Source organism: Scomber japonicus, chromosome 16 (genome assembly GCF_027409825.1).
Source record: "Scomber japonicus isolate fScoJap1 chromosome 16, fScoJap1.pri, whole genome shotgun sequence".
Taxonomy (NCBI): Eukaryota; Metazoa; Chordata; class Actinopteri; order Scombriformes; family Scombridae; genus Scomber; species Scomber japonicus.
Window position 1 is genome coordinate 14302108 of NC_070593.1, and position 14917 is coordinate 14317024.

The 14917-nt window shown below is 40.9% G+C and overlaps 2 protein-coding genes across 4 annotated transcripts in view; both read right to left on the reverse strand.

Annotated features, from left to right (window-relative positions):
• Positions 1-796: 796 nt before the first annotated feature.
• Positions 797-1432, reverse strand: LOC128375832 (TMF-regulated nuclear protein 1-like). The gene has a single exon (XM_053336250.1). The coding sequence runs from the start codon at positions 1430-1432 to the stop codon at positions 797-799; it is 636 nt and encodes a 211-aa protein (XP_053192225.1).
• Positions 1433-8471: 7039 nt separating this feature from the next.
• LOC128375828 (ribosomal protein S6 kinase alpha-1) overlaps positions 8472-14917 on the reverse strand; it is a 35249-nt gene continuing 28803 nt past the window's right edge. For all 3 annotated transcript variants that reach the window (XM_053336244.1, XM_053336246.1, XM_053336245.1), the window contains 14 exons: positions 14444-14586; positions 14276-14346; positions 14088-14176; positions 13861-13925; positions 13652-13754; positions 13203-13333; positions 12487-12612; positions 12101-12190; positions 11801-11959; positions 11381-11542; positions 11120-11196; positions 10912-11029; positions 10666-10803; positions 8472-10450 (listed from right to left, as the gene is read on the reverse strand). In XM_053336244.1, the coding sequence (XP_053192219.1) occupies positions 10328-10450; positions 10666-10803; positions 10912-11029; positions 11120-11196; positions 11381-11542; positions 11801-11959; positions 12101-12190; positions 12487-12612; positions 13203-13333; positions 13652-13754; positions 13861-13925; positions 14088-14176; positions 14276-14346; positions 14444-14586 (1595 nt within the window). In that variant the 3' untranslated portion in view covers positions 8472-10327. The remainder of the gene's footprint in view (positions 10451-10665; positions 10804-10911; positions 11030-11119; positions 11197-11380; positions 11543-11800; positions 11960-12100; positions 12191-12486; positions 12613-13202; positions 13334-13651; positions 13755-13860; positions 13926-14087; positions 14177-14275; positions 14347-14443; positions 14587-14917) is intronic.

A 14917-nucleotide genomic window follows, 5' to 3' on the forward strand; every position in this document is an offset into this window, starting at 1 on the left:
GATGAGTGGTCACAGATAAGCCAAGGCACATTTTCTATGTATGTCTTAGTCATCTACGTTCCACATTTTGTGCATTCTCTTGTTTTCAGACTTCTCCTATTTTCCATTTCCTGTGCCTTCTCTGCATCCTTGGTTTTATATAACAATGCAGCAATCCCTATCATAGCTTCACCTCTCGTTCGTTACCCCTCACTTCCTCTTACTTAACAGGTTGAAGAGGCAGGCTGTTCAAAGCTCTCTCATTTTTTTTGCTTTCTCTCTTGCCCTCTTTCTTCCTACTCAAAAAAGCTTAACATTACATAATCGTTATTGGCTTTTCTTTCTTACTGCATAAGGTGAAGAGATGTACAGTAAAGCTCTTGTTACCTCGCAGGCTAGACTGAACCTCTCTTCTCTCTCATCACCTGAAAAATGACTCATCCATGCACCATGGATTCAGCATCAATAAACAATCTTTTCCTATACATACTAAACTGAAAGCAGCAAAATATATGTTACAGCAATGAGGACAAAAAGACAACCTGCACACTTGCACTAGTAGTTTGATTGGGTTGCTAGCCAGAGGATTACCTCAGAGATACACAGTGCTCAGACAAGGAAGCTCCATACTAGCATTTATGATTATTGTAGGCACTCTAAAGACTTGGAGGACCAGCCTCAGGATACAAGAGCAGAGAGGTGGAAACCGAAGAGCAGCCGTGTCAATGAGTGATAGCTAAAGAACGGAAGTCCATTTTCCTGTTTATGTAAAGCGCATTTCTAAAGCAATAGTGGAAATGCAAGCCTCTGTTTCATCCTATTTGAGCTTCACAGGCCAAGGGAGGCATGTGCGAAGCCCGAGCATGGAGGAGAAAACAATGGTGGGTCGATGTTTCTTGAACCGCAGGCCTTTCTTTAGCCGTTGGCTGTTTTCTGCCACGTACAGCTCCCCCTGCTGGGCTGCACTGGATATCCGCGACACCAGCTCCCCATGGACCACCACTTCCTGTTCTGAGCGCACAAACACCTCCCTAAGCTCCTCAAGCCGCCGCTCCATCTCTCTGATGACACGCTGGCGCTCTTCCACCTCCAGGAGGCGCCGCCGAGCCGCCTCAAACTCCATGCTGGAGCTGGGGGTGACAAGCTTGGAGGAGGGGGCTGTGGCCGAAGTCGATGGGGGCTCGGAACCAGTTAGCAGTGCCCCTGTTACCCTCCGGAAGTCCCCCATGGAAATGGAGCGCCTGGTGGCTGGAGAGGCCAGTGACAGGAGACCAGAGGCAGATGTAGAAGGTGCCATGGCTAATGGAGGAAGAGTGGTTGAAGAAGATGATGATGAAGATGGTGAATCTGGTGGATGGATATCAGGATGAGGGTCCGTATTTGTAATAGCTGCTGCCATGTCCTCAGTTGTGTCCTCATGATTGGTGTCTGTGTTTCTTTGTCGTCCCTTCATGGCCAGTATTACTTCTGTTGAACTCTTCCTGTGCAGACGTTGTCTTTCCTGTCTCTGTTGATGTTTTCCTCTGTCTTCCTGTGTCGGAGCAGAGAGTGTTTGAGCAGAGATGTGGAGTGATGCAGCCTGGGAACTGCTCCATTCATTAATAAGAGATCTGAGCCAGGCTTCTGCTGTCTCTGCGTGTGAGTGGTTGTGCTCAGGAGGAGCCTCGTGCCAGCTCATTGGCTGCTGAGCTTATGAGCATGTCAGCTGATGATTGGCCAGCCTGCCTCTCTGCTGCTGATGCTGGCAGGCTTGTTGTGTCCTCTGCTCGACTGTTTTGCTCGGTCGTTGTCGTCATCTGGAGCTCTGCTATGATCAGCACTGCTCAGTGAAACGAGGCAGAGTGAGGTGAGAGATGCAGAAGTCTCAGGTCGCTCTCCTCTTTGCCAATGCTGTTTGGCTCACTTTGCCTTCCCCCAGCCATCCCTCTTACCAGCTGGTCTCTCCATTTTCCCTCTTTCTCCCTTCCTCTCGCTCTGATGGTTGCCCCTAGCAACACCGTCTTGACATCAGATGGTGAAAGCGGGAGGGAGGGGTGACGCTCCAATTTTGCTCTCCCTTTATCACCTTCCTGCTCAGTATTATCACCCTTTCCCGGTACTCATTCTCTCACGTTCTCTCTCTTCTTTGACCCATTTGAGAGCTCACAGCCTTTCTGCAAACTATGTATCTCCATCTAACTATGAAAGTAACATATCTGATAATATTTGTCTAAAACATACAAATAAACAACACAGCACACAAACATGCACATTTGGATTACCTCTAGTGCAAACCCAAAAACTGTTGGTTGCTGTAAATGTGTATGAATGCGAGTACACAAATGCCAAGCAGTGAAGACTTGCTGTTGCTAAGAAACAGCCAATTGCTGGCTAAGACAATTAGGACAGCATCATTCTTATTATAATTAGTTGTAGGTTAAGTTCACACTGTTTTCTGGCACAACACTCAAAGTGTATAACTGTATGTGTGGTACTAAAAACAATACCAGGCTTATAAAACATTCTCTCACTGCAAATACAGCTGTTTGTAGCTCCAAACACGTAAATGCCTCAGTATGCTTGGATCAATCTTAGCCAATGTTTATTCCCAGAAACTACTTATTTCACTGTGCATTGATTAATCTATGTAACAAATGCAGCATGTATCAAGTTTCCTAAAGCACCATTAGCATGCCCAGATTAAATATTCTTCCTAAACAGTAAAGTAGGAAAATAATGGGTGAACTATGTGAGGGCAACCCTGTGATCCCAATTTTTCAGAGTGTTTAATCCAAATGAAAGCTTTTGTGATGTGCTTAATCCTAAATAAATATCTTGTCCTGAATGTTTCATTTGTATCTATTCTGTGACCTGAAGTGAAGAGGTACATTTGTCCTGAGTTGTTCAATCACCAGTGCTGCAGCATTCACAACAGAAATCTGAACTCAACTGTTACAGCACCGATACATGTTTCTGCTTTACCAGTTTCAACCTGTTGTCATTGTTATCATGACATAATACCTTATTTTTTCCTTTTCTTCTTTTCCTTGCTTTAACATCCATTCCCTCAATAGCTAATCCCTGTCTAGACAAATATTGACCGGTGGCACAGCCGCATTGTAGATATGATCAGAGTATGAAGTAAGGCAAAGTATCAAATACACTCATAACACACACATGCACCCTTTTATACACAACTGAAAACAGTACCAGATGCATTGTGTGTAACTGCCTTCAGCTGGAGCGAATAGAAAAATGAAGCTTTTAGCAGGTCAGAGGTGTGTGTGCTTGGTTGTGTGTGTGTGTGCTTGTGTGTGTGTGTGTGTGTGTGTGTGTGTGTGTGTGTTGCATATTTGAGTGTTCACTTAGCACTGCGCTTTTATCTCAGGATTGGCATTGCATTAGCAGTAAAACGAGCTGCTCTCCCTTTGCTTTTAGCTCCACTAATCTCTAGAGAGAAGCGAGAGAAATGCAGACGTGCAGAGAAGAGAAAAGGATGACATTCGTATATAAAACAGAAGATAGATAGATAGTAAATACCAGGAAATACTTTGAGATACTCTGAGACTAGTTATCCTGCTATTCAAAATGCAAGCCACCTATGCAAAATGATTAGAGTAATGAGGAGGATATACAGAAGTCTGTGCTGCTGAAATTCAGAGAATAAAAGCACAATGTAAAGTTAAATAAGAAAGATACATTTTGAAATATTAGTTCATAAGAAGCCTTCATTTTATACAAAAGTAAGTTATATACACAAGACACTGGATTTCTTGAGCACTATTTTAATGTGCATGTGTTATTCAGTTTTCCTTAGGTTTATACTGTTGTGCATTTAAACATGACTGCCTGAGTAAGTAAAGATTTTAGGGATAAAGAAAAGATGCTTCAGTGGTGTATTTTTTTAACATCATGCCAAAATTTGGAAGATTCAGTTGGTTGCGCAACATTGTTAGTCACTTGAAACTAATGCCACGTGATGCCTACAGCACTGCTAGCACATAGTGCCATCATCTTTGGCAAACAACTTGAACAGCAGGACTTGGCCTGTCTGCAAACACAGAACAAAACAGTTTTGCTTTTACAAAGTCAAATACACATACTTTGACACATTGTTCTGCATTCAAGCTTAGACACTCAGACTCTTCATTGATTATGCAGAATTAATTTAAGTGTTAAATCCTTTCAAAAATACAATTATGCAATTCCCCATTTCACCTTCCGTCCCCATTTATTTCTCCCTCCTCTCGCTTAGCTAAAATTGTGGTGAAAGCCTGTTCTCAATCTCTCAAACTGTACCCTCTGTTCCAGATTACTTTAATCTGTGTCAAGTGTGTTTGTGCATGTATTTGGGGTGTGCACATGGAGGAGTGAGTGCATCTGTTTGCCTATGTTGTCTGTTTTGTGTGTTATTGAGTTTTTTGATTTTCCCTGAGCTGTTCGGATTTTGGCATCAGAGTTGTGCAATGTGTGTGTATCTACAGATATGCACGTTAGCAGGGATGCAATGTGGCAGCAGTTACTGTGAAATGATTACATCATCAGATTTGAGTTTAGATAAATAACGTCTGTCCAGCAGAGGTGAGAGTGGGGAAACAGCTGTGGCCCACATTAGGCCGAGAAAGAATCTGGGAGACAAATGAACTGGAGTGGATTTATTACCCATTATATAGTTAGTAGGAAAGGTTTTGAGTGACTCTATGAAATCTAAGAAATTCTAAATGTAAAAAGGCTAATCTAATCCAATGACATGCTGTATATTATTTAATAAAGAAAGCTAGTATGATTGGGTACTTTAATAATTAATATTTTTTTCAGATATGAAAAACAACCAAAACCTCAGTTTGCACTTTCTGCTCCTGTTTTCTGTCCTGGCACATTTTCTTCACAATAATTATTTTACTTCAGATATGTAAATATGAAGTGTATATAAGGTTTACTGGTGAAGCAGCTAACTTGTTAACATTTAGACAACTTCTGCATTAAGAAAGGCAAAAGCTAATTATCACATTAAACTAATCTCTAGCTCCCTTACTTCCCTCATCTAAATTTTGGAAAGCAGTACATTTAGTCTTGTGGATCCTTCCCTCCCTCTATTTCATGTAATGACTGTTTAATTGATAAACCCTCAGAGATTTGTGATGCTTTTAATGCACATTTTGCTGCTGCTGGTAACCAGTTCGATATGGTATATTCTGGTCTTGCTTTCAATAGTCAACCACTGCATCACCTGTCCTCATACCACTCCTGTCTGTTTACACACAGGCGTTCACATTGCAGTGTAAACAATGTCCACGTTCAGTTCTCCTTTGTTAAATAATGGCTCTTCAGGAACAGCAGGAAATCAATTGGTGAGGATAAAATAGATCCTTATGTCTTAAAGCTCTGTGCTCCTTACATTGCAGAACAAATTACATGTCTGTTTGATCTCTCAATTTCCTCTGGAGTTATACCCCAGGTCTGGAAAGTGTAGGGGGCAAAGTGTAATCCCACTTCATAAGAATGGTGATAAAGCAAATCTCAACAACTATCGACCAATTTCCAAATGACCCTGTCTTGCAAAGGTCCTAGAATCTCTAGTCAATAATCAGCTCAAATCATTCTTTTCACAAAATTATTTGTTGAGTCCTCACCAGTTCAGTTTCCAAACCAAACATCACACTACTACCGCAATCACATAAGTTACAAACAACATTGTATGTGCTATGGACAAAGGAAAACACTGTGCTGCCCTATTTGTTGACTAAACTCCAAAGACTGAAATATGTTGGATTTGACTTCAGTTCCCTCAAATGGTTTCAAAATGACCTATCTCACCAACAGCAATGTGTGACTCTAAGAAACTATCACTCTTCTTTCTTACCATTAACAAAGGAGGTTCCACAAGACTCAATACTGGCTCCTGTCCTGTTCACTATTTACATCAATAACATTACAAACTACATAACAGATTGTAACATCCATCTTTATGCCGATGATACAGTTCTGTATTGCACTTCCAATACCACACACACTCAGCCATTAAAATCCTCCAGCAAACCTTTGATATATTACAGCAGCCACATCTCAATTGCTCCTTAATGCAAATCAGAGACCAAATACATGGTATTCTGAAGAGCAAGAAGTGTCACAAATGATGGTTTATGTATCACCACCCAGTATTGAAAGGGTTAAATAATACAAATATCTAGGCATCTGGTTAGATAAAAAACTTACATTTAAATTTCATATTGACACACTTACAGGTAAATTAAAACCAAAAATAGGATATTTATACCTGAACAAAACACATTTCCCCTTGCCTTGTAGGAAACAGCTTATCGAAGCAGTCGTTTTTTATCAGTCCTAGATTAGGTGACATTATCTAAAGACATCTGTCTCCACTCAAAAACCACTGGACTCAGTCTTTCACTTTGCAGTCAGTGTCATCACTAGTGGCAGTTACACCACCCATCATTGCACTTTATATGAAAAGGTTGGATGGGCACATTTATCTATGAGACAAGACATACACTTCATATTCATTTACAAAGTCTTGAAAGGCAACATGACATCGTTCATCAGCACTTAATTAAATTGGTCTCATAGTGACTACTTCAACCTCTAACCAGCTACTCTGCTTTTGAAGGTAACTGTTTTTAACAATGTTTATTTGTGTTGCTGTTTTTCTTATTCAGGTATAGTAGATTGCAATATTTGTTACTTTTGCAACTCTAGCAGCAGTGTTTTTGGTCAGTGCTGGGTGACCTTCATAGCTGGTGCAGCCATTATCATATACACTGCATGTACCTTGTCATACAGTATATCACATGAATCTAGTCCCTGGATGAATGGTGCACCAGCATAAACTCCCCAGTATTAATTATCTGCATGTTATGTATGTAGGAAACGAAGAATCATGTCTGTGTACATGTGTAATTTGAATAAACTATGGGTGACCATTTTCTTCTCGTAAAAATGATACATTACCCTTGGAGACATGTTCTACAGAGAGAATAAATCTTAGGTTTTTGTCCTTGCTTATACGATTTACCAGAACAGGGAATGCTATAAGCAGCATACCATAACTCACATCAGGTATAATAAAACCTCAGAGAGGAAATATTTTTAAAAGGTATTATACAGTAGATCAGATCAGACAAGGATCTGCATCCACTCTCATGCACCCAACTCTCTCGTTCTTAAAACCCCCCCACACCAAAAAATAAATTTAAAAAATCTGCCCTTCATTTGAACAGAGCTACCTCAGCTGTCAGCTGCAGTAAACTCAGGAGAATGGCCCTGGATAGAAACTGCACCACTTTCTTCTCTTCAGAGACTGATGACGGTGATGATGCTGGTTTTCCGTTGCTCTGTAATCAATATCAGCCACCTTATTCTCCTGCTGCAGGCTGAGTCAGTCTGTCTGTTTGTGTGTATGGGTCTTAAAAGGGCAGGAAGTCGTTCAGAACAGCATGAATTACTGGCATGATGACGTTATTGTGCAGAGAACTGAGCCCAAGTGGGATATATCAGAGAATGTCTGTGTATGAATAAGTTAAGACTGGCTCTCTCTTGGACATTGGACAGTGTGTATTTTCAGCAGAAATTTTGTCAGTAGACGGCAGATGATTGAGTGAGACCTGCTGCCGAAAGCAGGAGAAGCAGCTACTGTGTGACTGTTATATAGGGGAGTGCTGCTTTGCATAGTTATACAGTACGGAGGCAGGCAATAGCAGGTCAAAGTATGTGATACTACAAGTTAACACTGTTATATTGAATCTGCTGCATACTGGAGCAGAGAGGAGGAGGAATAAGATGACAGTTAAAATGCTACAGGCAAGAAGAAAGATGGAGAGGCGATGAAGCAGAAAGTCATTTACATACAAACATAAGGGGTCTCCACTGTCCATGTATAAATATCAATATTTTACATTTTATAGGATATTATGCAATCACAGATGTTACCCCAGCCCATACTTTTCATCACCGGGTAACAGATATATGAGACTGTTATTTAAGAGTAAATATACTGTACATCTGTAGGTCATACTTACTTGTAAGACAGTGGTAAAATTAACTGCAAAGAGGAGAATGCAGCAATGGTCATGGTCAGTACTAAGTGCTTGGGCAGAAAAGCATTTAACTAAGTGGACCAGGAATTATTTCATGTTTACATGAAAACAAGCTTGCACTTCATCTCCCCCCAGTGACCAGCACAGGAAACGCACTAAGCTGAGGGCCCATGAGAAGGAAGCATGCAAAGGTCAGACACACAGGTGCATCACTGTTATTTTCATTATTGGTTAATCTGACATTTATCTTCTTCTGTGAATGATGAATTGTTTGGTCCATAAAATGTAGTTTAAAAAAAAGTGACAGTAAAAAAAGCTCACAATTTCCACAAACCCAAGGCAACATATTCAAATAGCTTCATTTGTCAAAAAAACAGTCAAAATGAAAATCGGAATGGGACAAGAGTAAATATGAAAGCAGCTTACACTACACAACCAAAACATGAGAGACGGTTTGTTGTAGCAACTCAATTTTTAATACTTGTAAGATATAAAAATCTTCATCTTTATCATACAATAACATTTTACCATAGATTTTGTCAAAGGAGGGAGGGCGTTGCCATCAAACAAGAATTATATAACTTTGATCCCTTTTGAGGTAAGACAGCTGGTTCATAGATTATTCAGCCACACAGGTCTTCTCTTTCACACGTGTAGTATCTTCTGGCTGTTTGGTTGGTTATCATGTGTTTTCCATGTAAGACATTCTGCCTCATCTGTAGGCCTAGGCACCAAGCTAAAAGCAGGATGACCTACCCTATGAGGCTACTTACATGAGACACATTGACCCCTTACTCTTTGTTAGGATGTCTTAGATTTGTTGGAAATAAAATGAAAACAGGTCAGCTAATCAACAGAATTGATGGAAATTCAAATATCATGAATGAAGAAAGTTAAATACAAGACTGCTGAAGATACTCCACATTGGGGAGGGGAGGTCTGCTTGATGTTAACAACCAGTGACTTGACAGAGAATTTAAGGGAAAGAAAGGCTGTGTTGGAGTGCTCAATTCCATAAAGACAACAGTCAGCCCTGCCTCCCTTTTACATTTCAAAACAGAAGAAGAAACATGTACTGCGTTAAGTCCACAGACTGCGATGTGCTCAGCGTGTCTTTCACTATTTTAAATCACCACTTTCATTGGACAAAAAGAAAAAAAACGAAACAATCAACAACAAAAGCAGCCAACACAGGAAACAGCATTCAATATGCATTATCTGAGAACCACAGTGAAAAAACCCCAACAGCAACAGAAAAACAAAAAAACCAAAGCAAATATAGACTTTAACATGCCGCATTGTTTCTTGGGCAAGTTTCTTTCACAGAAAGCCACCTATTTTACTAGTTTTTGTAGTAATAAAAATAATAGACATCTCAAATGGTTGCCAGCAGTTTGACCAAGCAGAGAAAATGGGAGAGGAGAGAAACAGGGAAGCAACATGACATCATCACATCTGACCATGCACATGACCCTGCAGCATCCCGCAAGACAGTACATACACACACACACACACACATACACACACACTGCAAGTCATGCAACTGGCACATACGCACTCACACACGCACACACTCTGTAAAACAAAATACAAGCATAGATTGACATCAACCAAAATATAAGCATTTGACATTTCCCAGAATCCATATATTCTGGCTGTACCAAAGCCCAAGAGGCATTTTTGGCAGAAATGCTTCATATTCATATTAATAATGCTCTTTCAAAAACACTCAACAGCAGTTGGACAGTACTGTGGTTTTGTGCTGTCGGCACAGGTTGATTTGGCAGCACAACCGGTCATATAAAGCTCATCAACTTGACAAAAAGAACAGGAAGACGGACAACAAAACCAGGCAGACAGATAGGCGTGCAGCAAGCTGAATGACAACCAATTACGGCATTGATGATTAGAGAAAACTTTCATTGTCACAACCCGAAAGCATGGCTGCGTCGGCTCTGTGGCAGATCATGCACGAACGCCCTCACACACACACACACACACACACACACAATCACACACTCACCCAGCACTAACACATCTGCCAAAAACCTGCACCCTTTTTTTTTGGCCCTCGTTGCCCCCATCAATCTTCATGATCTTTTGCTAGTCCAAATAATATTGGACTACTGACAAGCCCGAACAAGGAGGATGATAGCAAGAGCAGGACAACTGATGTCTCAAGATACGGGCAGGACCACAGTCAGTGTTCCTTGGCTGGTAGTGGCGGCTCTCCCCTGGCAAGCTGACTGAGTGGTTGGAGCCAGAAGGTGCAGTTTTGGTTAGTCTCCAGTGAGCTGATATGTTGTTTTGAGTCTCTACAGGGAGGTGGAGGGAAGCTTCTTGACACGCCTCTGGGCTAAGAAGGAGCTCTCGATGGGCTTGAGCTCTGGAGTGGGTTGGGAGTTCTTCAGGGCAGAGTAGGTGGCTGCCATTGCACCCTGTAGATTAAGAGATTATTTTAGTCTTAAAATCTAACTGTCCAAACAATTACCATCAGCTAACAATATTTTTTTAAATATGATGATATCCACTAAGTTATCATTTTAGAAGCAATCAAGATGTTTTATTATGTGGTAGCTAAAAATTTGACATCTCTACTTGGAGAATATAATTTTGACGATAAATTTTGAGAGAATGCGCTCTGCTCTGTTACCTTGACTAGTTTGGGGTCCTGGTGTGGGAGCTGGCTGTTGGGTAATTTGTCTCTCTGGACAATCCAGGGGTGTTTGAGGACCTGCTTAGCAGTCAGTCTCTGATGGGGGTCCACATGAAGCATCTTGGACACAAGATCCTAGAAGGAGTACACATTAAATATGAAACTAGTGTTGGACAGAGGGAGGCCAGAGTCATGTGTAAGGAACAGAAAAATTGAGTTGCCAGTCAGGTTTGTAGACCCTACCTTGGCAGCATCAGACACAGTGTCCCAGTTGCCTCCAGTGAGGCTGAAGTGACCATGTCCTATCCTGTTCAGGATCTCATTTGGGGTGTCCTCAGGTCCATTGGCGAACGGAGTAAAACTGGTGGAAGAAAAGGAGACAGATGAGTGAAAATGAAGGACATTAAGAGGGAAAAATCTTATCATGGGAGTGTTGAGTGTTGCTATTCACCCAGCCAGCATGGTGTACAGTAAGACTCCCAGACTCCAGATGTCACATCCTTCATCATAGCCCTGACGCTTCAACACCTGTAATGAAGACAGATAAACACACATTTTATTTAATTGTTTATAACTGTTAATTGTTTTAACTCAACATCATAACTGTTTCGGTTAAATATAGATGTGAACAAAATTAATCACTTTACAGTATACTTAATTTCTGCCAACATGGACCCTGACAACTACGAGACTGACGAGCAAATCTGCTTACCTCAGGAGCTACAAAGTTAGCAGTGTAGCATGGGGTCATCAGCAGGCCGTTGTTAGCACGCAACTGCTTTGCAAACCCAAAGTCACAGATCCTGATTGACTCTGGGTTCCCCGACTCGTCAACGTAGAGAATGTTGCTGGGCTTCAGGTCTCTGTGCACCACCTGGAGATACACAGAGACACAGATAGACAATAAAAGAGAGGTAATATAAAAAAACTTAATCTGAGACTAAGTAGGGAAAACATCAACAAATGTAAGGCATCATATGTGCTTCAACATTTGTGTCAAATCTTTAATAATTCCCCACACAGCAAAATATACAGTACTAGTCAAAAGTTGGGACACAATTTCTCATTTAACGGTATGGAAAGGTGTGTCCACAACTTATTGTTATATATTGTTATATTGTGTCATCCTCACCCCCTGTGAGTGCAGGTATTCTACAGTCTTGGTGATGGTGTGAAGTACAGCGCTGGCCTCTCTCTCTGAGAAGAACTTCTGTTTGAGGATCCGATCCAGCAGTTCTCCTCCACGCATCAGTTCTGTCACCAGGTACACTTGCTTACCGATGTCGTACACCTAACACAGAGATACTTAATGTCCTAAGTATAATAATACTGTGATATACATGTGTGTATTTGTGTGTGTGTGTGTGTGTGTGTGTGTGTGTGTGTGTGTGTGTGTGTGTGTGTGTGTGTGTGTGTGCATGCTTATACTCACATCCTTCAGTGTTATGATGTTGGGGTGCTGTCCGTATCTAAGAAGAATCTCAATCTCCTCAGAGGGGTCTGTACTGGTCTTGTCAATCATCTGCCAAACACAAAAACAACAGTGACATGAAGCTGGCATTTTAAGGGGGTATGTTCAAGGTGATATGGTTGAATAGTCTTGATTCTTTTGACTTTTAATCCTCATTTTGTGTCTATAAATCTTTGAATTGCAGGGCTAATTATAACAGATTCTTATTCTGCATCTTTGCCGTTTAAGAACAGTTTGCTTAATACATTTTCTTATTTTCTTTAATCAAAATTATTGAGCAAATATTACAGAGACAGCAATGATTGTTGAATGCACGTGTGTGTGGATGCATACATGTATTTTCATACCTTAACAGCGTATTCTGTGTTGGTGGCTTTGTGAATACATCGTTTACAGACAGAAAAGGAGCCCATGCCAATGTCTTCCTTCAGTACATAGCCGTCGCTGAACAGCAGGTTCTTCCCATGTAATTGCTGCAGAGTAAGAGTTAAGGAGAGTGGTGGTGAGTGGAAATGTGGGGGACTGACATGAAGCAGAGGAGACAGAGGGATGTTGATGGTTTTCAGGGAAGTTTCAAGCAACATAGTCTCTCTCTATCTCTTTGTCTAACTGTCCCTCTCAATCTACCAAAGTATTAATTATGCTTCTGCCATGCATGAAACAGGATCTGAGGCAATTTAAAATTGTTAAGCCATTTCTTCCTTTCACACACCTTGCACACTGTCTCAGTCTTTTTTCTCCTTTGCCTTTCATGTCAGCCATCAAAGAGAACCCAAAACTGCATAACACCACTGAAAAACTACACTGCAACTTTCATAAATTGTTACTATGCTATATTTCACTGTGCATCATTGGTCCTTGATGATCTTTCAGAGCTGTTTTTTTGGATAGCTGGATCTTGCATAGTCAGTGATGATTGTAGAAATCACTAGAGTTATAACCGTCATTTTTTTCAGTAAAGTTAATCTGCACACGTCCCTCCTTGGAACAGTGTTGTCCTCTCCTGCGCTCTTCCTCATTTGAACCAATAATGGGCATCTCCCCTTAGAGACTGGAAGCTCACCTGGACCACTGGGTGAGGTGGGGGCTGGACAGGCTCCACTGAGCCTTCCTCCTCCAGAAGAGTCGATGCAATGAAGCTGAAGCCTCTGAAGAGCTGGTGAGCTCCAGCACTGGGGGGCACACCAGGGGAGTCTGGAAGATAATCAGGAAAGTTGAGTATTGGAATAAAGGAAATATATACGTATTAGGAGTAATTCTAAAGACGTCATGTTAAAATAAGCTGCTGCCAACCAGCCTTTTTAGACTTATTGCATCTTAATGGTGATGAAATCAACACCTCGAAATGATCAAACATCTTGAACAGATTTATTTATTTATTTTTTAATTCAAGAAGAAAAGTGTAACACTTCTACTGAACTGCTTTCAGGGAGCAAAAAAAGACAGATAGTAGTTGAGATGCAGTCAACCAATAGCACACAACTAGATAAACTTTCAGCTTTGACCTCTGACCTTTAGGAGTGCGGGAGGTGAACTCAGAGTCAAAGTAGAATGTGTCATCCGGACGTGCCACTGCTGGTCTGAATGGTGGCTTTAGCTCTCTCCGGAACAGTTTCTAAAAGGAATAAAGTACTTTTAGTCACACAATACAGTTGAGGCTTGACAGCTGTTTATTTATATATTTTATATATTAAAATAACCAGTAACAGTCAGACACTCACATTCCAGTCTATGGTGGAGAAGAAACCATGCCGTTTGATCTCTTCAGCACCGTCAGCACCAGATCCTGTCAATAAAACGTTAACAGTTAGCGATGTAGATTTCAACTAATGCATGTTGAGAAATATATACAGGAAACAGGGCCAGGCTTCAGCCTTATCTCTGAAATTGTGTCAAACTGTGCAAATGCAGCTATTTGTGAAAACTGTGTTCAGGAGTTGATACCTACCCAGTCTGTTGGCAGGGTTTCTCTTGAACAAAGCCCTGAGCAGAGACTGGGCCTCTGCACTCAGGAACTGAGGCATTCCCAGACGTGCCCTGCAGGGGGAGATGGCACAAAGCTTAAATTACTTCACCGGGTATTGAGCGAAAACAGTTTGTTTAGTTAGAGTTTTCTTCTATGCTGGGGATACTCACTTCAAAATCAAGTTCATTGTTTCTTTGCGGTCCTTCCCTTGAAATGGTAGTGCTCCTGTCAACATCTCAAACTGGAGGAGAGAACATCAACAACAACAAACGTCATCTTTATGTACATAACACAATACAGTGTGTGTACCACTGACTATGATTATTTTACCCCCTTACCATCAGTACTCCGAATGACCACCAGTCAGCACTGTGGATGTGTCCCTGCCTGTTCACAACCTCCGGTGCCATGTACTCCACAGTACCACAGAAGGAATAAGCTTTCTTCTCATGATCAATGGCTTCTTTACACAAGCCAAAATCTAGAAAACATACCACAAGAATAAATTATAAATTACTAAATGGTTTCATAGGGTAGTGCCTTGTTATTCAGAATTATTTACAGTTTCTACTTGTTTGGGTTATGCTATCTTTAAAGATATAGTCTTCCTTTATTTGTAGCTGATTTATGTTGCCCCATTGTCTCTTCTATTATACAGCATGCTTTAATGTATTGAAATACCTCTATTCTGAAGTTAAGAAAATATCACAAACATTATTTCACATTTTCAAGAGGATGAAAAAGCAAAGCAGCAAAACAAGCTTCAACATCAATTTAATTTTTCACCATAGCAATCTATTTTGTCAGCATTA